General features: G+C 43.4%; 1 protein-coding gene across 2 annotated transcripts in view; it reads right to left on the bottom strand.

Annotated features, from left to right (window-relative positions):
• The window catches only part of eps8l2 (EPS8 like 2), a 167,997-nt gene that overhangs the window by 31,038 nt on the left and 114,695 nt on the right, over nucleotides 1-22,264 (bottom strand). The window contains exons 13-19 of one of the 2 annotated variants that reach the window (XM_052466986.1): nucleotides 14,487-14,635; nucleotides 10,972-11,140; nucleotides 10,323-10,357; nucleotides 9,883-9,991; nucleotides 1,841-1,972; nucleotides 1,168-1,240; nucleotides 543-732 (exon numbers count right to left, since the gene is read on the bottom strand). In XM_052466986.1, the coding sequence (XP_052322946.1) occupies nucleotides 543-732; nucleotides 1,168-1,240; nucleotides 1,841-1,972; nucleotides 9,883-9,991; nucleotides 10,323-10,357; nucleotides 10,972-11,140; nucleotides 14,487-14,635 (857 nt within the window). The remainder of the gene's footprint in view (nucleotides 1-542; nucleotides 733-1,167; nucleotides 1,241-1,840; nucleotides 1,973-9,882; nucleotides 9,992-10,322; nucleotides 10,358-10,971; nucleotides 11,141-14,486; nucleotides 14,636-22,264) is intronic. The other variant, XM_052466987.1, reaches the window with a different exon arrangement.

Genomic DNA, 22,264 nt, shown 5'->3' with positions numbered 1-22,264 from the left:
TGAAGACCAGCATGATAATACCATGAGATAACTGAAGACCAGCACGATAATACCATGAGATAACTGAAGACCAGCATGATAATACCATGAGATAACTGAAGACCAGCATGATAATACCATGAAATAACTGAAGACTATATAGCATGATAATACCATGAGATAACTGAAGACTATATAGCATGATAATACCATGAGATAACTGAAGACTATATAGCATGATAATACCATGAGATAACTGAAGACTATATAGCATGATAATACCATGAGATAACTGAAGACTATATAGCATGATAATACCATGAGATAACTGAAGACTATATAGCATGATAATACCATGAGATAACTGAAGACTATATAGCATGATAATACCATGAGATAACTGAAGACTATATAGCATGATAATACCATGAGATAACTGAAGAATATATTGCATGCTAATACCATGAGATAACTGAAGACCAGCATGTTTTTGTGTGTGTGTGTGTGTGTGTGTGCGTGCGTGCGTGTGTCTTCTTAACACACAGCCAAGTATGGTGACTCACGGTTTAGAGAATCCCTTGGCATCGAGCCAGGCGGTGACCTGCGGTGGGCTGGAGTCTAAGGTGAGAGGAGGAGAGGAGCTGCTGTCTGAGGGGCGCTCTACCCTGAAGTTACGGCCCGGAGGATTGGACTTATTAGTAGTGATCCTCTTCAACAACTCATCATTCACCTCATCCATCTGGTGTGTCCGAGCTGGGGGAAGGGAGGGAGAGAGGGAGAGACAGGGGATCAATGGCAGGGGAGAGAGCGAGAGACCGAGGGGAAGAGAGAGACAGAAAGAGAGAACAGAATGTGGAGAACGGAGAGACAGGGGAACAATGGCAGGGGAGAGAGTGAGAGACCGATGGGAAGAGAGAGACAGAAAGAGAGAACAGAATGTGGAGAACGGAGAGACGGGATCAATGGCACGGGAGAGAGCGAGAGAACGAGGGGAAGAGAGAGACAGAAAGAGAGAACAGAATGTGGAGAACGGAGAGACAGGGGAAGTAACTGTTTAAGAAGTATACCTGCTCATCTATAAGTGCAGAGGTCCTCGTAGCTACGATGAGGAAACTCGTAAAAACCTTGAGCTCAGATAAGCAGTTATCTAGATTGTGTAGAGTAGTAAACGAAAGCTATGAGACTCACATTCTTTGAAGCGGCCCATGTCAAAGCTCTCCCCTCTACCTAGAGAGCTGGACGGAGAGGTAGGGCTGTAGGGCTGGCCAACCAGAGGTGACACAGACACACACAGAGACAAAAGAAAGACACATGAAAGGACGTTAATCATTCATGAATAGATTGGATTTATATAGTGCTTATCCAGATGCTCTTACATAATGTCAAATGCTGTCAGGGAGAACAGGTTAATTTTTCCCAAAATGTTTGATAATGTTTCAAAATGTGTTCAACTGGTTTCCAGGATGCATTGGTAGAGGGCTTGTAAAGTACGGAGAAGGGGTGGTATCATGAAGATGTGTGTGTGTGTGGTGTGTTTTAGAAGTATAGAGGGAGTGTGCATAACTGAAGGTTATACAGTATGTGTGAACAGTAGCCTGTGTGTGTGTGTGTGTGTGTGTGTGTGTGTGTGTGTGTGTGTGTGTGTGTGTGTGTGTGTGTGTGTGTGTGTGTGTGTGTGTGTGTGTGTGTGTGTGTGTGTGTGTGTGTGTGTGTGTGTGTGTGTGTGTGTTTATGATAATGTGTGTGTGTTTATGATAATGTGTGTGTGTTTATGATAATGTATGTGTGTGTGTTTATGATAATGTGTGTGTGTGTGTGTGTTTATGATAATGTGTGTGTTTATGATAATGTGTAATGTTACCTGGCTATAGAGAGGTTCAGCCATGCCATGTGGTTCCTCTAGTTTGACCACATCCAGGATGTTGTAGGGGACATATCCTGATTGGCCGCTCCTGTTCCTCACTTTCCACCACTGTTTATTGTCCTCTATCACCTGCAGGGACACTTCTTATTTTAAAATGTTTTACATTTATTTAACCAGGCAAGTCAGTTAAGAACACATTCTTATTTTCAATGACGGCCTGGGAACAGTGGGTTAACTGCCTTGTTCAGGGGAACAGTGGGTTAACTGCCTGTTCAGGGGAACATTGGGTTAACTGCCTTGTTCAGGGGAACATTGGGTTAACTGCCTTGTTCAGGGGAACAGTGGGTTAACTGCCTGATCAGGGGAACATTGGGTTAACTGCCTTGTTCAGGGGAACAGTGGGTTAACTGCCTGTTCAGGGGAACAGTGGGTTAACTGCCTGTTCAGGGGAACAGTGGGTTAACTGCCTGTTCAGGGGAACAGTGGGTTAACTGCCTTGTTCAGGGGAACAGTGGGTTAACTGCCTGTTCAGGGGAACAGTGGGTTAACTGCCTGTTCAGGGGAACAGTGGGTTAACTGCCTGTTCAGGGGAACAGTGGGTTAACTGCCTGTTCAGGGGAACAGTGGGTTAACTGTCTGTTCAGGGGAACATTGGGTTAACTGCCTTGTTCAGGGGGCAGAACGATAGAGTTTTATCATGACAGCTCGGGGATTCGATCTTGCAACCTTTCGGTTATTAGTCCAACGCTCTAACCACTAGGCTACGCTGCCTCTAACCACTAGGCTACGCTGCCTCTAACCACTAGGCTACGCTGCCTCTAACCACTAGGCTACGCTGCCTCTAACCACTAGGCTACGCTGCCTCTAACCACTAGGCTACGCTGCCTCTAACCACTAGGCTACGCTGCCTCTAACCACTAGGCTACGCTGCCTCTAACCACTAGGCTACACTGCCTCTAACCACTAGGCTACGCTGCCTCTAACCACTAGGCTACGCTGCCTCTAACCACTAGGCTACGCTGCCTCTAACCACTAGGCTACACTGCCTCTAACCACTAGGCTACGCTGCCTCTAACCACTAGGCTACACTGCCTCTAACCACTAGGCCACGCTGCCTCTAACCACTAGGCTACGCTGCCTCTAACCACTAGGCTACGCTGCCTCTAACCACTAGGCTACCTGCCTCTAACCACTAGGCTACGCTGCCTCTAACCACTAGGCTACACTGCCTCTAACCACTAGGCTACGCTGCCTCTAACCACTAGGCTACGCTGCCTCTAACCACTAGGCTATGCTGCCTCTAACCACTAGGCTACCTGCCTCTCTAACCACTAGGCTACCTGCCTCTAACCACTAGGCTATGCTGCCTCTAACCACTAGGCTACACTGCCTCTAACCACTAGGCTACGCTGCCTCTAACCACTAGGCTACCTGCCTCTAACCACTAGGCTACCTGCCTCTAACCACTAGGATACTTGCCTCTAACCACTAGGCTACCTGCCTCTAACCACTAGGCTACCTGCCTCTAACCACTAGGCTACCTGCCTCTAACCACTAGGCCACGCTGCCTCTAACCACTAGGCTACGCTGCCTCTAACCACTAGGCTACCTGCCTCTAACCACTAGGCTACGCTGCCTCTAACCACTAGGCTACGCTGCCTCTAACCACTAGGCTACGCTGCCTCTAACCACTAGGCCACGCTGCCTCTAACCACTAGGCCACGCTGCCTCTAACCACTAGGCTACGCTGCCTCTAACCACTAGGCTACGCTGCCTCTAACCACTAGGCTACCTGCCTCTAACCACTAGGCTACGCTGCCTCTAACCACTAGGCTACCTGCCTCTAACCACTAGGCTACCTGCCTCTAACCACTAGGCTACCTGCCTCTAACCACTAGGCCACGCTGCCTCTAACCACTAGGCTACGCTGCCTCTAACCACTAGGCTACCTGCCTCTAACCACTAGGCTACGCTGCCTCTAACCACTAGGCGACCTGCCTCTAACCACTAGGCTACCTGCCTCTAACCACTAGGCTACCTGCCTCTAACCACTAGGCCACGCTGCCTCTAACCACTAGGCTACGCTGCCTCTAACCACTAGGCTACCTGCCTCTAACCACTAGGCTACGCTGCCTCTAACCACTAGGCTACGCTGCCTCTAACCACTAGGCTACGCTGCCTCTAACCACTAGGCTACGCTGCCTCTAACCACTAGGCCACGCTGCCTCTAACCACTAGGCTACGCTGCCTCTAACCACTAGGCTACGCTGCCTCTAACCACTAGGCTACCTGCCTCTAACCACTAGGCTACGCTGCCTCTAACCACTAGGCTACGCTGCCTCTAACCACTAGGCCACGCTGCCTCTAACCACTAGGCCACGCTGCCTCTAACCACTAGGCTACGCTGCCTCTAACCACTAGGCTACGCTGCCTCTAACCACTAGGCTACGCTGCCTCTAACCACTAGGCTACGCTGCCTCTAACCACTAGGCTACGCTGCCTCTAACCACTAGGCCACGCTGCCTCTAACCACTAGGCTACGCTGCCTCTAACCACTAGGCTACGCTGCCTCTAACCACTAGTACTATCAGCACCAGACTATATACTATCAGCACCAGACTATATACTATCAGCACCAGACTATATACTATCAACACCAGACTATATACTATCAGCACCAGACTATATACTATCAGCACCAGACTATATACTATCAGCACCAGACTATATACTATCAGCACCAGACTATATACTATCAGCACCAGACTATATACTATCAGCACCAGACTATATACTATCAGCACCAGACTATATACTATCAGCACCAGACTATATACTATCAGCACCAGACTCAGCACCAGATATACTATCAGCACCAGACTATATACTATCAGCACCAGACTATATACTATCAGCACCAGACTATATCAGCACCAGACTATATACTATCAGCACCAGACTATATACTATCAGCACCAGACTATATACTATCAGCACCAGACTATATACTATCAGCACCAGACTATATACTATCAGCACCAGACTATATACTATCAGCACCAGACTATATACTATCAGCACCAGACTATATACTATCAGCACCAGACTATATACTATCAGCACCAGACTATATACTATCAGCACCAGACTATATACTATCAGCACCAGACTATATACTATCAGCACCAGACTATATACTATCAGCACCAGACTATATACTATCAGCACCAGACTATATACTATCAGCACCAGACTATATACTATCAGCACCAGACTATATACTATCAGCACCAGACTATATACTATCAGCACCAGACTATATACTATCAGCACCAGACTATATACTATCAGCACCAGACTATATACTATCAGCACCAGACTATATACTATCAGCACCAGACTATATACTATCAGCACCAGACTATATACTATCAGCACCAGACTATATACTATCAGCACCAGACTATATACTATCAGCACCAGACTATATACTATCAGCACCAGACTATATACTATCAGCACCAGACTATATACTATCAGCACCAGACTATATACTATCAGCACCAGACTATATACTATCAGCACCAGACTATATACTATCAGCACCAGACTATATACTATCAGCACCAGACTATATACTATCAGCACCAGACTATATACTATCAGCACCAGACTATATACTATCAGCACCAGACTATATACTATCAGCACCAGACTATATACTATCAGCACCAGACTATATACTATCAGCACCAGACTATATACTATCAGCACCAGACTATATACTATCAGCACCAGACTATATACTATCAGCACCAGACTATATACTATCAGCACCAGACTATATACTATCAGCACCAGACTATATACTATCAGCACCAGACTATATACTATCAGCACCAGACTATATACTATCAGCACCAGACTATATACTATCAGCACCAGACTATATACTATCAGCACCAGACTATATACTATCAGCACCAGACTATATACTATCAGCACCAGACTATATACTATCAGCACCAGACTATATACTATCAGCACCAGACTATATACTATCAGCACCAGACTATATACTATCAGCACCAGACTATATACTATCAGCACCAGACTATATACTATCAGCACCAGACTATATACTATCAGCACCAGACTATATACTATCAGCACCAGACTATATACTATCAGCACCAGACTATATACTATCAGCACCAGACTATATACTATCAGCACCAGACTATATACTATCAGCACCAGACTATATACTATCAGCACCAGACTATATACTATCAGCACCAGACTATATACTATCAGCACCAGACTATATACTATCAGCACCAGACTATATACTATCAGCACCAGACTATATACTATCAGCACCAGACTATATACTATCAGCACCAGACTATATACTATCAGCACCAGACTATATACTATCAGCACCAGACTATATACTATCAGCACCAGACTATATACTATCAGCACCAGACTATATACTATCAGCACCAGACTATATACTATCAGCACCAGACTATATACTATCAGCACCAGACTATATACTATCAGCACCAGACTATATACTATCAGCACCAGACTATATACTATCAGCACCAGACTATATACTATCAGCACCAGACTATATACTATCAGCACCAGACTATATACTATCAGCACCAGACTATATACTATCAGCACCAGACTATATACTATCAGCACCAGACTATATACTATCAGCACCAGACTATATACTATCAGCACCAGACTATATACTATCAGCACCAGACTATATACTATCAGAACCAGACTATATACTATCAGCACCAGACTATATACCAGTACAGTATTATAATATAGATGTCGTACCTCTACCACCTCGTCCTGCAGTACTGACAGTATTATAATATAGATGTCGTACCTCTACCACCTCGTCCTGCAGTACTGACAGTATTATAATATAGATGTCGTACCTCTACCACCTCGTCCTGCAGTACTGACAGTATTATAATATAGATGTCTACCTCCACCACCTCGTCCTGCAGTACTGACAGTATTATAATATAGATGTCTACCTCCACCACCTCGTCCTGCAGTACTGACAGTATTATAATATAGATGTCTACCTCTACCACCTCGTCCTGCAGTACTGACAGTATTATAATATAGACTACCTCTGCACAGTATTATAATATCCTGCAGTACTGACAGTATTATAATATAGATGTCGTACCTCTACCACCTCGTCCTGCAGTACTGACAGTATTATAATATAGATGTCTACCTCACCACCTCGTCCTGCAGTACTGACAGTATTATAATATAGACTACCTCCACCACCTCGTCCTGCAGTACTGACAGTATTACTATAGATACTCTACCACCTCGTCCTGCAGTACTGACAGTATTATAATATAGATGTCGTACCTCCACCACCTCGTCCTGCAGTACTGACAGTATTATAATATAGATGTCGTACCTCTACCACCTCGTCCTGCAGTACTGACAGTATTATAATATAGATGTCGTACCTCCACCACCTCGTCCTGCAGTACTGACAGTATTATAATATAGATGTCGTACCTCCACCACCTCGTCCTGCAGTACTGACAGTATTATAATATAGATGTCGTACCTCTACCACCTCGTCCTGCAGTACTGACAGTATTATAATATAGATGTCGTACCTCTACCACCTCGTCCTGCAGTACTGACAGTATTATAATATAGATGTCGTACCTCTACCACCTCGTCCTGCAGTACTGACAGTATTATAATATAGATGTCGTACCTCTACCACCTGCGTACTCCTGCAGTACTGACAGTATTATAATATAGATGTCGTACCTCTACCACCTCGTCCTGCAGTACTGACAGTATTATAATATAGATGTCGTACCTCTACCACCTCGTCCTGCAGTACTGACAGTATTATAATATAGATGTCGTACCTCTACCACCTCGTCCTGCAGTACTGACAGTATTATAATATAGATGTCGTACCTCTACCACCTCGTCCTGCAGTACTGACAGTATTATAATATAGATGTCGTACCTCTACCACCTCGTCCTGCAGTACTGACAGTATTATAATATAGATGTCGTACCTCTACCACCTCGTCCTGCAGTACTGACAGTATTATAATATAGATGTCGTACCTCCACCACCTCGTCCTGCAGTACTGACAGTATTATAATATAGATGTCGTACCTCCACCACCTCGTCCTGCAGTACTGACAGTATTATAATATAGATGTCGTACCTCAGCACCACCGTCCTGCAGTACTGACAGTATTATAATATAGATGTCGTACCTCTACCACCTCGTCCTGCAGTACTGACAGTATTATAATATAGATGTCGTACCTCCACCACCTCGTCCTGCAGTACTGACAGTATTATAATATAGATGTCGTACCTCTACCACCTCGTCCTGCAGTACTGACCACCTCACCACAGTACTGACAGTATTATAATATAGATGTCGTACCTCTACCACCTCGTCCTGCAGTACTGACAGTATTATAATATAGATGTCGTACCTCTACCACCTCGTCCTGCAGTACTGACAGTATTATAATATAGATGTCGTACCTCTACCACCTCGTCCTGCAGTACTGACAGTATTATAATATAGATGTCGTACCTCTACCACCTCGTCCTGCAGTACTGACAGTATTATAATATAGATGTCGTACCTCTACCACCTCGTCCTGCAGTACTGACAGTATTATAATATAGATGTCGTACCTCTACCACCTCGTCCTGCAGTACTGACAGTATTATAATATAGATGTCGTACCTCTACCACCTCGTCCTGCAGTACTGACAGTATTATAATATAGATGTCGTACCTCCACCACCTCGTCCTGCAGTACTGACAGTATTATAATATAGATGTCGTACCTCTACCACCTCGTCCTGCAGTACTGACAGTATTATAATATAGATGTCGTACCTCTACCACCTCGTCCTGCAGTACTGACAGTATTATAATATAGATGTCGTACCTCCACCACCTCGTCCTGCAGTACTGACAGTATTATAATATAGATGTCGTACCTCACCACCCGTCCTGCAGTACTGACAGTATTATAATATAGATGTCGTACCTCTACCCTCGTCCTGCAGTACTGACAGTATTATAATATAGATGTCGTACCTCTACCCTCGTCCTGCAGTACTGACAGTATTATAATATAGATGTCGTACCTCTACCACCTCGCAGTACTGACAGTATTATAATATAGATGTCGTACCTCCACCACCTCGTCCCTGACCTGACAGTACACCACCTCGTCCTGCAGTACTGACAGTATTATAATATAGATGTCGTACCTCTACCACCTCGTCCTGCAGTACTGACAGTATTATAATATAGATGTCGTACCTCTACCACCTCGTCCTGCAGTACTGACAGTATTATAATATAGATGTCGTACCTCCACCACCTCGTCCTGCAGTACTGACAGTATTATAATATAGATGTCGTACCTCTACCACCTCGTCCTGCAGTACTGACAGTATTATAATATAGATGTCGTACCTCTACCACCTCGTCCTGCAGTACTGACAGTATTATAATATAGATGTACCTCCACCACCTCGTCCTGCAGTACTGACCTCTCCAGCACCTCGTCCTGCAGTACTGACAGTATTATAATATAGATGTCGTACCTCCACCACCTCGTCCTGCAGTACTGACAGTATTATAATATAGATGTCGTACCTCTACCACCTCGTCCTGCAGTACTGACAGTATTATAATATAGATGTCGTACCTCTAGCACCTCGTCCTGCAGTACTGACAGTATTATAATATAGATGTCGTACCTCCAGCACCTCGTCCTGCAGTACTGACAGTATTATAATATAGATGTCGTACCTCCAGCACCTCGTCCTGCAGTACTGACAGTATTATAATATAGATGTCGTACCTCTACCACCTCGTCCTGCAGTACTGACAGTATTATAATATAGATGTCGTACCTCTACCACCTCGTCCTGCAGTACTGACAGTATTATAATGTAGATGTCGTACCTCCACCACCTCGTCCTGCAGTACTGACAGTTCGTTGGCATTGCGGGCCACAAAGTGGTAGCGGATCTTGGCATATTTACGGGACGAGGAGGTCAGCCCATTGTTGGACCTGGGACAGGAGACAATGAGTTATTTCTCATGGATCATGTACAATGAATATTGGCCCAGATTTAGCTACACTTACATTTACATACATTTAAGTCATTTAGCAGACGCTCTTATCCAGAGCGACTTACAAATTGGACTTCTGTTACAATGAATATTGGCCCAGATTTCGCTACACTTCTGTTACACGGTCTGTATTAACACTACAACAGTGTATGCGTTTTATAGCAGCTCGAGAAATAACAATTTGAGAAACATTCTTGTTCAGTAACGGTAGTAGCAGCATGTAATGTCGAATCACAGTAGTGGTAATCTGGGAAATATAATCCATTTACCCATTCGATGAGTTTAAAGACTGGGTTCCAAAAATCTGAAAGAGAGAGAACATTTTATAGGGCGGCGCACAATTTGACCAGCATCGTCCGGGTTAGGGGAGAGTTTGGCCGAGTTAGGCCGTCATTGTAAATAAGAATTTGTTCTTAATTGACTGTCCTAGTTAAATAAAGGTTAACTAAAAAATACAATCAAAAAACGATGTTCTGGACTCGTGTGTTTCTGACTAGTGTAACACACTGAACTAGTAAATAACTCAAGGTATTTCAAACCTGCATCACTGAAGAAATGTAAACAAACAAATGAAGAACTAATAATGGATGGGTGGGAGGAGTCTGGATGGGTGGGAGGAGTCTGGATGGGTGGGAGGAGTCTGGATGGGTGGGAGGAGTCTGGATGGATGGGAGGAGTCTGGATGGGTGGGAGGAGTCTGGATGGGTGGGAGGAGTCTGGATGGGTGGGAGGAGTCTGGATGGGTGGGAGGAGTCTGGATGGGTGGGAGGAGTCTGGATGGGTGGGAGGAGTCTGGATGGATGGGAGGAGTCTGGATGGTTGGGAAAAATCTACTAGAATGACTCAAATGGACAGCAGCCTAAAAATGTATGAGTGTAGAACGTGTGTGTGTCTGTGTGTGTGTGTCTGTGTACACACCTCGTCTGACTTGTAGGGGGACAGGAGGTTGGATATGGGGGACCTGGGAGGTTCCCCTGATCCCTCTGTCTCCCACGGGGAGGTCCTGAACAGCTCAGCTGGGGGCTCCCACCCATTCCTGAATTTAGGGAAGTATGCAGGAGCACACTGGTCCCGCGGCCAGTCCGCTCTGCAAGGGGCAGGGGTCAGGGGTCGGGGGGAGGTTGTTAATGCTGATACAGAGAGTGTATAACAACTTATAAAGTATTAGAACAGCAGGCTGAACAGCTTAACAGCAGGCTGAACAGCTTAACAGCAGGCTGAACAGCTTAACAGCAGGCTGAACAGTTTAACAGCAGGCTGAACAGCTTAACAGCAGGCTGAACAGTTTAACAGCAGGCTGAACAGTTTAACAGCAGGCTGAACAGTTTAACAGCAGGCTGAACAGTTTAACAGCAGGCTGAACAGCTTAACAGCAGGCTGAACAGCTTAACAGCAGGCTGAACAGTTTAACAGCAGGCTGAACAGCTTAACAGCAGGCTGAACAGTTTAACAGCAGGCTGAACAGCTTAACAGCAGGCTGAACAGTTTAACAGCAGGCTGAACAGCTTAACAGCAGGCTGAACAGCTTAACAGCAGGCTGAACAGTTTAACAGCAGGCTGAACAGCTTAACAGCAGGCTGAACAGCTTAACAGCAGGCTGAACAGTTTAACAGCAGGCTGAACAGTTTAACAGCAGGCTGAACAGCTTAACAGCAGGCTGAACAGTTTAACAGCAGGCTGAACAGCTTAACAGCAGGCTGAACAGTTTAACAGCAGGCTGAACAGTTTAACAGCAGGCTGAACAGTTTAACAGCAGGCTGAACAGCTTAACAGCAGGCTGAACAGCTTAACAGCAGGCTGAACAGTTTAACAGCAGGCTGAACAGTTTAACAGCAGGCTGAACAGCTTAACAGCAGGCTGAACAGCTTAACAGCAGGCTGAACAGTTTAACAGCAGGCTGAACAGCTTAACAGCAGGCTGAACAGCTTAACAGCAGGCTGAACAGTTTAACAGCAGGCTGAACAGTTTAACAGCAGGCTGAACAGCTTAACAGCAGGCTGAACAGCTTAACAGCAGGCTGAACAGCTTAACAGCAGGCTGAACAGTTTAACAGCAGGCTGAACAGTTTAACAGCAGGCTGAACAGCTTAATGCTCAATGCTCGGCTGAAGTGGTGAAAAGCTTGCCGCCATTGGACTCTCGAGCAGTGGAAACTCGTTCTCTGGAGTGATGAATCACGTTTCACCCTCTGGCAGTCAAACGGACTAATCTGGGTTTTGGCAGATGCCAGGAGAACGATACCTGCCCCGATGCATAGTTCCAACTGTAATGTTTGGTGGAGGAGGAATAATGGTCTGGGGATGTTTTTCATAGTACGGGCCCCTTAGTTCCAGTGAAGGGAAATCTTAACGCAACAACATACAATGACATTCTGTGCTTCCAACTTTGTGGCAACAGTTTGGGGAAGCCCTTCCATGTTTCCGCATGACAAAGCCCCTGTGCACAATGCGAGGTCCATACAAAAAAAGGTTTGTCGAGATCGGTGTGGAAGAACTTGACTTTCCTGCACAGAGCCCTGACCTCAACCCCATCAGCACCTTTGGGATGAATTGAAACGCCGACTGCGAACCAGGCCTAATCGCCCAACATCAGTGCCCGACCCCGCTAATGCTCTTTGTGGCTGAATGGAAGCAAGTCCCCGCAACAATGTGCATCTAGTGTTCATCTAACATCTAGTGGAAAGCCTTCCCAGAAGAGAGGAGGCTGTAGCAGCAAAGGGGGGGACCAACTCCATGTTAATGCTCATGATTTTGGAATCAGATGTTCGACGAGCAGGTGTCCACGTGCTTTTGGTAATTTATTGGGCCGTGGCGGTCACGAAATTTCATCAGCCGGCCGATAGTCAAGAAAATAACTATTGGTATCATGGTAATTTACTGTAATGAACATAAACACATTTAGCATCTCCTGTCTTCCACACACAGACTACAAACCACTGATGCAGACCTTAGGAACATCTACATTTTAAAAAGTTGAATAAATACATGTAATATAGCGTCCACCTTCACAATATTATTATTATTTATTTTAGACGGGCCTAAAGACGCATTATGATATGAAGAAAATGTCGTCTATTTCAGAGGAACTCAATATTCGGAGTTTTCCCTTCGTTCGGCCCTGATCTATTTCATATGGCTGTGAGCTACAGTAGATAATTTAGCAGATAACATTTGGTTAGAATTCTGTGGCTTTATTTTATATTATTTGATAGTATGAAGAATACAATTGAAATAAGCTGTTTGAAACAGAAAGGATATTTTCCCCAAACGATTTGAGGGATTTGCGCACAGATCCCAAATTAATACAATCACTAGCATAAAAAAAATAAAACGGTTTTACTCAATGATTCTGACGCAACAGATCAGAACATTTAGCCTAAAATGTTGATAAACTATGAGGCTATTTCTTCACGTTATAAGTGCAGCGAACACGGCAAACAAGGCTATAAGCGATCCATCAGAGGAAACCACCATTATCAAAAGGGATTATGCACCTAATACTTTTATTATAAAGGTGCATTTTAATGGTGAAAAGTATCTTCCCCAAACTTGAAACTCACACGTTCTGTATATATACACCAGTTAGGCAGTTATCTACACTCATTGTAAAGCGGATTAATGTGCTTCATTTTAAGGAGATATTTGGCCACTTTAGTTGTGATTACAAACCTTATCAAAGCATGTTGGCTCTAAATGAGATGTGGGACTATGATTTGAAAAAGTCACAAAGAAAAGGCATTGCTTCTTGCCTTACGCTGGCCATGATTCACAAGTGATAAGCTAATATCATCTCCCATCAGACTATTCTTGATTTAATCTTTACATACGCTAAATAATATGTGTGTGAAATTAGTTTTGATTTAGAATGGACCATTATCATGCACTTGTATCGAAACAGAAGGGGGGGGGTGTATATAGAGAATGGAGGATGCTTTCCCATTGTTCATTTTCATGCCAGCCAGGTAGGCTATATTCCTGTTGTAAAGAGAAGCAATGTGCTTAATATAGTATGAAGAAAACTATAGAAAGCTGATGAGATCCTCCTCTTTTTAATAGAGGTCATCACTTGTGCAATTGCATAGCCTATAGAAATGTTGCGCAACATGAGCTCATGTGCTCTCATGAAGAGTTTGATTAGATTTTCAACTACATTTGCAGTGATGTCAGAGTGATTAGAGGGACAACAGAGTGCGTAGTACCAGGCAGTCAGTCAGTTTGGCAGGATACTAATGACCAGCAGCAGCATCAGAGCTTGAAGAAGCCTAATTAAAGGGACTAAACAGGTGAACGTGGAATTTGACTGCGTTCATGATTCGTGACCGCCGGTGTGGCGGTAATATGGTCACCACAACAGCCCTAGTCATGTCGTGTATCTTGAAGACGTTGAGGAGGTCTGTACGCAGCGTAGTACCTTCCAGAAACCCCACACACTCACCTAGGTCGTGTCCACCCGTCTCCCAGCAGTTCAAAGATGGTCATCTCTTTAGGCGTCAGGTGACCTCTCAGGAAGTCTACTGCATCTCTCGACAGGTGAGGGGAGACCACTGATCGGGGTAGCTCTGGACTACCACAGGACTGGAGAACCTAGAGGTCAGAGGGTAGAGGTCACAGCTCATACACTAGAGCACCTGGAAGTAGCCAGGTGTACTATCAGGCTATGTTGCCATGAGACAGTAACTAGGTGTACTATCAGGCTCTGTTGCCATGAGACAGTAACCAGGTGTACTATAAGGCTATGTTGCCATGAGACAGTAACCAGGTGTACTATCAGGCTATGTTGCCATGAGACAGTAACCAGGTGTACTATCAGGCTATGTTGCCATGAGACAGTAACCAGGTGTACTGTAAGGCTATGTTACCATGAGACAGTAACCAGGTGTACTATATAGCCATGTTGCCATGAGACAGTAACCAGGTGTACTATCAGGCTCTGTTGCCATGAGACAGTAACCAGGTGTACTATAAGGCTATGTTACCATGAGACAGTAACCAGGTGTACTATAAGGCTATGTTGCCATGAGACAGTAACCAGGTGTACTATCAGGCTATGTTGCCATGAGACAGTAACCAGGTGTACTATCAGGCTATGTTGCCATGAGACAGTAACTAGGTGTACTATCAGGCTATGTTACCATGAGACAGTAACCAGGTGTACTATAAGGCTATGTTGCCATGAGACAGTAACCAGGTCTACTGTAAGGCTATGTTGCCATGAGACAGTAACCAGGTGTACTATATGGCCATGTTGCCATGAGACAGTAACCAGGTGTACTATAAGGCTATGTTACCATGAGACAGTAACCAGGTGTACTATCAGGCTATGTTACCATGAGACAGTAACCAGGTGTACTATCAGGCTATGTTACCATGAGACAGTAACCAGGTGTACTGTAAGGCTATGTTGCCATGAGACAGTAACCAGGTGTACTATCAGGCTATGTTGCCATGAGACAGTAACCAGGTGTACTATAAGGCTATGTTACCATGAGACAGTAACCAGGTGTACTATAAGGCCATGTTGCCATGAGACAGTAACCAGGTGTACTATCAGGCTATGTTACCATGAGACAGTAACCAGGTGTACTATAAGGCTATGTTACCATGAGACAGTAACCAGGTGTACTGTAAGGCTATGTTGCCATGGGACAGTAACCAGGTGTACTATAAGGCTATGTTACCATGACACAGTAAGCAGGTGTACTATCAGGCTATGTTGCCATGAGACAGTAACCAGGTGTGTCTGTCTCAATAAAACACGTCAGGGTTAGGTAAATCTAGTTACCAGGTGTGTCTGTCTCAATAAAACAAATCAGGGTTAGGTAAATCTAGTTACCAGGTGTGTCTGTCTCAATAAAACACGTCAGGGTTAGGTACCAGGTGTGTCTGTCTCAATAAAACACATCAGGGTTAGGTAAATCTAGTTACCAGGTGTGTCTGTCTCAATAAAACACGTCAGGGTTAGGTAAATCTAGTTACCAGGTGTGTCTGTCTCAATAAAACACATCAGGGTTAGGTAAATCTAGTTACCAGGTGTGTCTGTCTCAATAAAACACATCAGGGGGTTAGTTACCAGGTGTGTCTGTCTCAATAAAACACGTCAGGTTAGGTAAATCTAGTTACCAGGTGTGTCTGTCTCAATAAAACACATCAGGGTTAGGTATATCTAGTTACCAGGTGTGTCTGTCTCAATAAAACACATCAGGGTTAGGTAAATCTAGTTACCAGGTGTGTCTGTCTCAATAAAACACGTCAGGGTTAGGTATATCTAGTTACCAGGTGTGTCTGTCTCAATAAAACACGTCAGGGTTAGTTACCAGGTGTGTCTGTCTCAATAAAACACATCAGGGTTAGGTAAATCTAGTTACCAGGTGTGTCTGTCTCAATAAAACACGCCAGGGTTAGTTACCAGGTGTGTCTGTCTCAATAAAACACATCAGGGTTAGGTAAATCTAGTTACCAGGTGTGTCTGTCTCAATAAAACACGTCAGGGTTAGTTACCAGGTGTGTCTGTCTCAATAAAACACATCAGGGTTATCTAGTTACCAAATCTAGTTACCAGGTGTGTCTGTCTCAATAAAACACGTCAGGGTTAGGTAAATCTAGTTACCAGGTGTGTCTGTCTCAATAAAACAATAGGGTTAGGTATATCTGCCATTTACCAGGTGTGTCAATAAAACTTCTGGGTGGTAAATCTAGAACCCACTACCAGGTGTGTCTGTCTCAATTACTTCAGGGTTAGGTATATCTAGTTACCAGGTGTGTCTGTCTCTGTCTCAATAAAACAGAAGGACCAATAAAACACATCAGGGTTAGGTATATCTAGTTACCAGGTGTGTCTGTCTCAATAAAACACATCAGGGTTAGGTTATCCAGGTGTGTCTGTCTCAATAAAACACGTCAGGGTTAGGTAAATCTAGTTACCAGGTGTGTCTGTCTCAATAAAACACATCAGGGTTAGGTAAATCTAGTTACCAGGTGTGTCTGTCTCAATAAAACACATCAGGGTTAGGTATATCTAGTTACCAGGTGTGTCTGTCTCAATAAAACACATCAGGGTTAGTTACCAGGTGTGTCTGTCTCAATAAAACACGCCAGGGTTAGTTACCAGGTGTGTCTGTCTCAATAAAACACATCAGGGTTAGGTAAATCTAGTTACCAGGTGTGTCTGTCTCAATAAAACACATCAGGGTTAGGTAAATCTAGTTACCAGGTGTGTCTGTCTCAATAAAACACGTCAGGGTTAGGTATATCTAGTTACCAGGTGTGTCTGTCTCAATAAAACACATCAGGGGGTTAGTTACCAGGTGTGTCTGTCTCAATAAAACACATCAGGGTTAGGTATATCTAGTTACCAGGTGTGTCTGTCTCAATAAAACACATCAGGGTTAGGTAAATCTAGTTACCAGGTGTGTCTGTCTCAATAAAACACGTCAGGGTTAGGTAAATCTAGTTACCAGGTGTGTCTGTCTCAATAAAACACATCAGGGTTAGGTATATCTAGTTACCAGGTGTGTCTGTCTCAATAAAACACATCAGGGTTAGGTAAATCTAGTTACCAGGTGTGTCTGTCTCAATAAAACACGTCAGGGTTAGGTAAATCTAGTTACCAGGTGTGTCTGTCTCAATAAAACACATCAGGGTTAGGTAAATCTAGTTACCAGGTGTGTCTGTCTCAATAAAACACATCAGGGTTAGGTAAATCTAGTTACCAGGTGTGTCTGTCTCAATAAAACATGTCAGGGTTAGGTATATCTAGTTACCAGGTGTGTCTGTCTCAATAAAACACGTCAGGGTTAGTTACCAGGTGTGTCTGTCTCAATAAAACACATCAGGGTTAGGTAAATCTAGTTACCAGGTGTGTCTGTCTCAATAAAACACATCAGGGTTAGGTAAATCTAGTTACCAGGTGTGTCTGTCTCAATAAAACAAATCAGGGTTAGGTAAATCTAGTTACCAGGTGTGTCTGTCTCAATAAAACACATCAGGGTTAGGTAAATCTAGTTACCAGGTGTGTCTGTCTCAATAAAACACATCAGGGTTAGGTATATCTAGTTACCAGGTGTGTCTGTCTCAATAAAACACGTCAGGGTTAGGTATATCTAGTTACCAGGTGTGTCTGTCTCAATAAAACACATCAGGGTTAGGTATATCTAGTTACCAGGTGTGTCTGTCTCAATAAAACACATGTCAGGGTTAGGTAAATCTAGTTACCAGGTGTGTCTGTCTCAATAAAACACATCAGGGTTAGGTATATCTAGTTACCAGGTGTGTCTGTCTCAATAAAACACGTCAGGGTTAGGTAAATCTAGTTACCAGGTGTGTCTGTCTCAATAAAACACATCAGGGTTAGGTTAGTTACCAGGTGTGTCTGTCTCAATAAAACACGTCAGGGTTAGGTATATCTAGTTACCAGGTGTGTCTGTCTTAATAAAACAGGTGTGTCTGCATCAGGGTTAGTTACCAGGTGTGTCTGTCTCAATAAAACACATCAGGGTTAGGTAAATCTAGTTACCAGGTGTGTCTGTCTCAATAAAACACATCAGGGTTAGGTAAATCTAGTTACCAGGTGTGTCTGTCTCAATAAAACACGTCAGGGTTAGGTATATCTAGTTACCAGGTGTGTCTGTCTCAATAAAACATCAGGGTTAGGTAAATCTAGTTACCAGGTGTGTCTGTCTCAATAAAACACATCAGGGTTAGGTATATCTAGTTACCAGGTGTGTCTGTCTCAATAAAACACATCAGGGTTAGGTATATCTAGTTACCAGGTGTGTCTGTCTCAATAAAACATCAGGGTTAGGTAAATCTAGTTACCAGGTGTGTCTGTCTCAATAAAACACATCAGGGTTAGGTATATCTAGTTACCAGGTGTGTCTGTCTCAATAAAACACATCAGGGTTAGGTAAATCTAGTTACCAGGTGTGTCTGTCTCAATAAAACACATCAGGGTTAGGTAAATCTAGTTACCAGGTGTGTCTGTCTCAATAAAACACATCAGGGTTAGGTAAATCTAGTTACCAGGTGTGTCTGTCTCAATAAAACACATCAGGGTTAGGGTAAATCTAGTTACCAGGTGTGTCTGTCTCAATAAAACACATCAGGGTTAGGTTACCAGGTGTGTCTGTCTCAATAAAACACATCAGGGTTAGGTAAATCTAGTTACCAGGTGTGTCTGTCTCAATAAAACACATCAGGGTTAGGTAAATCTAGTTACCAGGTGTGTCTGTCTCAATAAAACACGTCAGGGTTAGGTATATCTAGTTACCAGGTGTGTCTGTCTCAATAAAACACATCAGGGTTAGGTAAATCTAGTTACCAGGTGTGTCTGTCTCAATAAAACACATCAGGGTTAGGTATATCTAGTTACCAGGTGTGTCTGTCTCAATAAAAACACGTCAGGGTTAGGTATATCTAGTTACCAGGTGTGTCTGTCTCAATAAAACACGTCAGGGTTAGGTAAATCTAGTTACCAGGTGTGTCTGTCTCAATAAAACACATCAGGGTTAGGTATATCTAGTTACCAGGTGTGTCTGTCTCAATAAAACACATCAGGGTTAGGTAAATCTAGTTACCAGGTGTGTCTGTCTCAATAAAACACGCCAGGGTTAGTTACCAGGTGTGTCTGTCTCAATAAAACACATCAGGGTTAGGTAAATCTAGTTACCAGGTGTGTCTGTCTCAATAAAACACATCAGGGTTAGGTAAATCTAGTTACCAGGTGTGTCTGTCTCAATAAAACACATCAGGGTTAGGTAAATCTAGTTACCAGGTGTGTCTGTCTCAATAAAACACATCAGGGTTAGGTAAATCTAGTTACCAGGTGTGTCTGTCTCAATAAAACACGTCAGGGTTAGGTATATCTAGTTACCAGGTGTGTCTGTCTCAATAAAACACATCAGGGTTAGGTATATCTAGTTACCAGGTGTGTCTGTCTCAATAAAACATGTCAGGGTTAGGTAAATCTAGTTACCAGGTGTGTCTGTCTCAATAAAACACATCAGGGTTAGGTATATCTAGTTACCAGGTGTGTCTGTCTCAATAAAACACATCAGGGTTAGGTAAATCTAGTTACCAGGTGTGTCTGTCTCAATAAAACACATCAGGGTTAGGTAAATCTAGTTACCAGGTGTGTCTGTCTCAATAAAACACGTCAGGGTTAGTTACCAGGTGTGTCTGTCTCAATAAAACACATCAGGGTTAGGTAAATCTAGTTACCAGGTGTGTCTGTCTCAATAAAACACATCAGGGTTAGGTAAATCTAGTTACCAGGTGTGTCTGTCTCAATAAAACACATCAGGGTTAGGTAAATCTAGTTACCAGGTGTGTCTGTCTCAATAAAACACGTCAGGGTTAGGTATATCTAGTTACCAGGTGTGTCTGTCTCAATAAAACATGTCAGGGTTAGGTATATCTAGTTACCAGGTGTGTCTGTCTCAATAAAACACATCAGGGTTAGGTATATCTAGTTACCAGGTGTGTCTGTCTCCAGGTGTGTCTGTCAGGGTTAGGTAAATCTAGTTACCAGGTGTGTCTGTCTCAATAAAACACATCAGGGTTAGGTATATCTAGTTACCAGGTGTGTCTGTCTCAATAAAACACGTCAGGGTTAGGTAAATCTAGTTACCAGGTGTGTCTGTCTCAATAAAACACATCAGTCTGTTAGGTATATCTAGTTACCAGGTGTGTCTGTCTCAATAAAACACGTCAGGGTTAGGTATATCTAGTTACCAGGTGTGTCTGTCTCAATAAAACACATCAGGGTTAGGTAAATCTAGTTACCAGGTGTGTCTGTCTCAATAAAACACATCAGGGTTAGGTAAATCTAGTTACCAGGTGTGTCTGTCTCAATAAAACACATCAGGGTTAGGTATATCTAGTTACCAGGTGTGTCTGTCTCAATAAAACACATCAGGGTTAGGTAAATCTAGTTACCAGGTGTGTCTGTCTCAATAAAAAACACAGTTCAGGGTTAGGTATATCTAGTTACCAGGTGTGTCTGTCTCAATAAAACACGTCAGGGTTAGGTATATCTAGTTACCAGGTGTGTCTGTCTCAATAAAACACATCAGGGTTAGGTAATCTAGTTACCAGGTGTGTCTGTCTCAATAAAACACATCAGGGTTAGGTATATCTAGTTACCAGGTGTGTCTGTCTCAATAAAACACATCAGGGTTAGGTAAATCTAGTTACCAGGTGTGTCTGTCTCAATAAAACACATCGTTACCAGGGTTAGGTAAATCTAGTTACCAGGTGTGTCTGTCTCAATAAAACACATCAGGGTTAGGTATATCTAGTTACCAGGTGTGTCTGTCTCAATAAAACACATCAGGTTAGGTAAAAAATCTAGTTACCAGGTGTGTCTGTCTCAATAAAACACGTCAGGGTTAGGTAAATCTAGTTACCAGGTGTGTCTGTCTCAATAAAACACATCAGGGTTAGGTAAATCTAGTTACCAGGTGTGTCTGTCTCAATAAAACACATCAGGGTTAGGTATATCTAGTTACCAGGTGTGTCTGTCTCAATAAAACACATCAGGGTTAGGTAAATCTAGTTACCAGGTGTGTCTGTCTCAATAAAACACATCAGGGTTAGGTATATCTAGTTACCAGGTGTGTCTGTCTCAATAAAACACATCAGGGTTAGGTATATCTAGTTACCAGGTGTGTCTGTCTCAATAAAACACATTAGGTAAATCTAGTTACCAGGTGTGTCTGTCTAGGGTTAGGTTACCAGGTGTGTCTGTCTCAATAAAACACATCAGGGTTAGGTAAATCTAGTTACCAGGTGTGTCTGTCTCAATAAAACACATCAGGGTTAGGTAAATCTAGTTACCAGGTGTGTCTGTCTCAATAAAACACATCAGGGTTAGGTAAATCTAGTTACCAGGTGTGTCTGTCTCAATAAAACACATCAGGGTTAGGTAAATCTAGTTACCAGGTGTGTCTGTCTCAATAAAACACGTCAGGATTAGGTATATCTAGTTACCAGGTGTGTCTGTCTCAATAAAAACACAGGGTTAGGTCAGGGTCTCAATTAGGTATATCTAGTTACCAGGTGTGTCTGTCTCAATAAAACACATCAGGGTTAGGTATATCTAGTTACCAGGTGTGTCTGTCTCAATAAAACACATCAGGGTTAGGTAAATCTAGTTACCAGGTGTGTCTGTCTCAATAAAACACATCAGGGTTAGGTAAATCTAGTTACCAGGTGTGT

The sequence above is a fragment of the Oncorhynchus keta genome, chromosome 17, assembly GCF_023373465.1.
Source record: "Oncorhynchus keta strain PuntledgeMale-10-30-2019 chromosome 17, Oket_V2, whole genome shotgun sequence".
NCBI lineage: Eukaryota > Metazoa > Chordata > Actinopteri > Salmoniformes > Salmonidae > Oncorhynchus > Oncorhynchus keta.
Note: the sequence above shows the minus strand (reverse complement) of the source record. Positions and strands in the feature narration are given on the sequence as shown.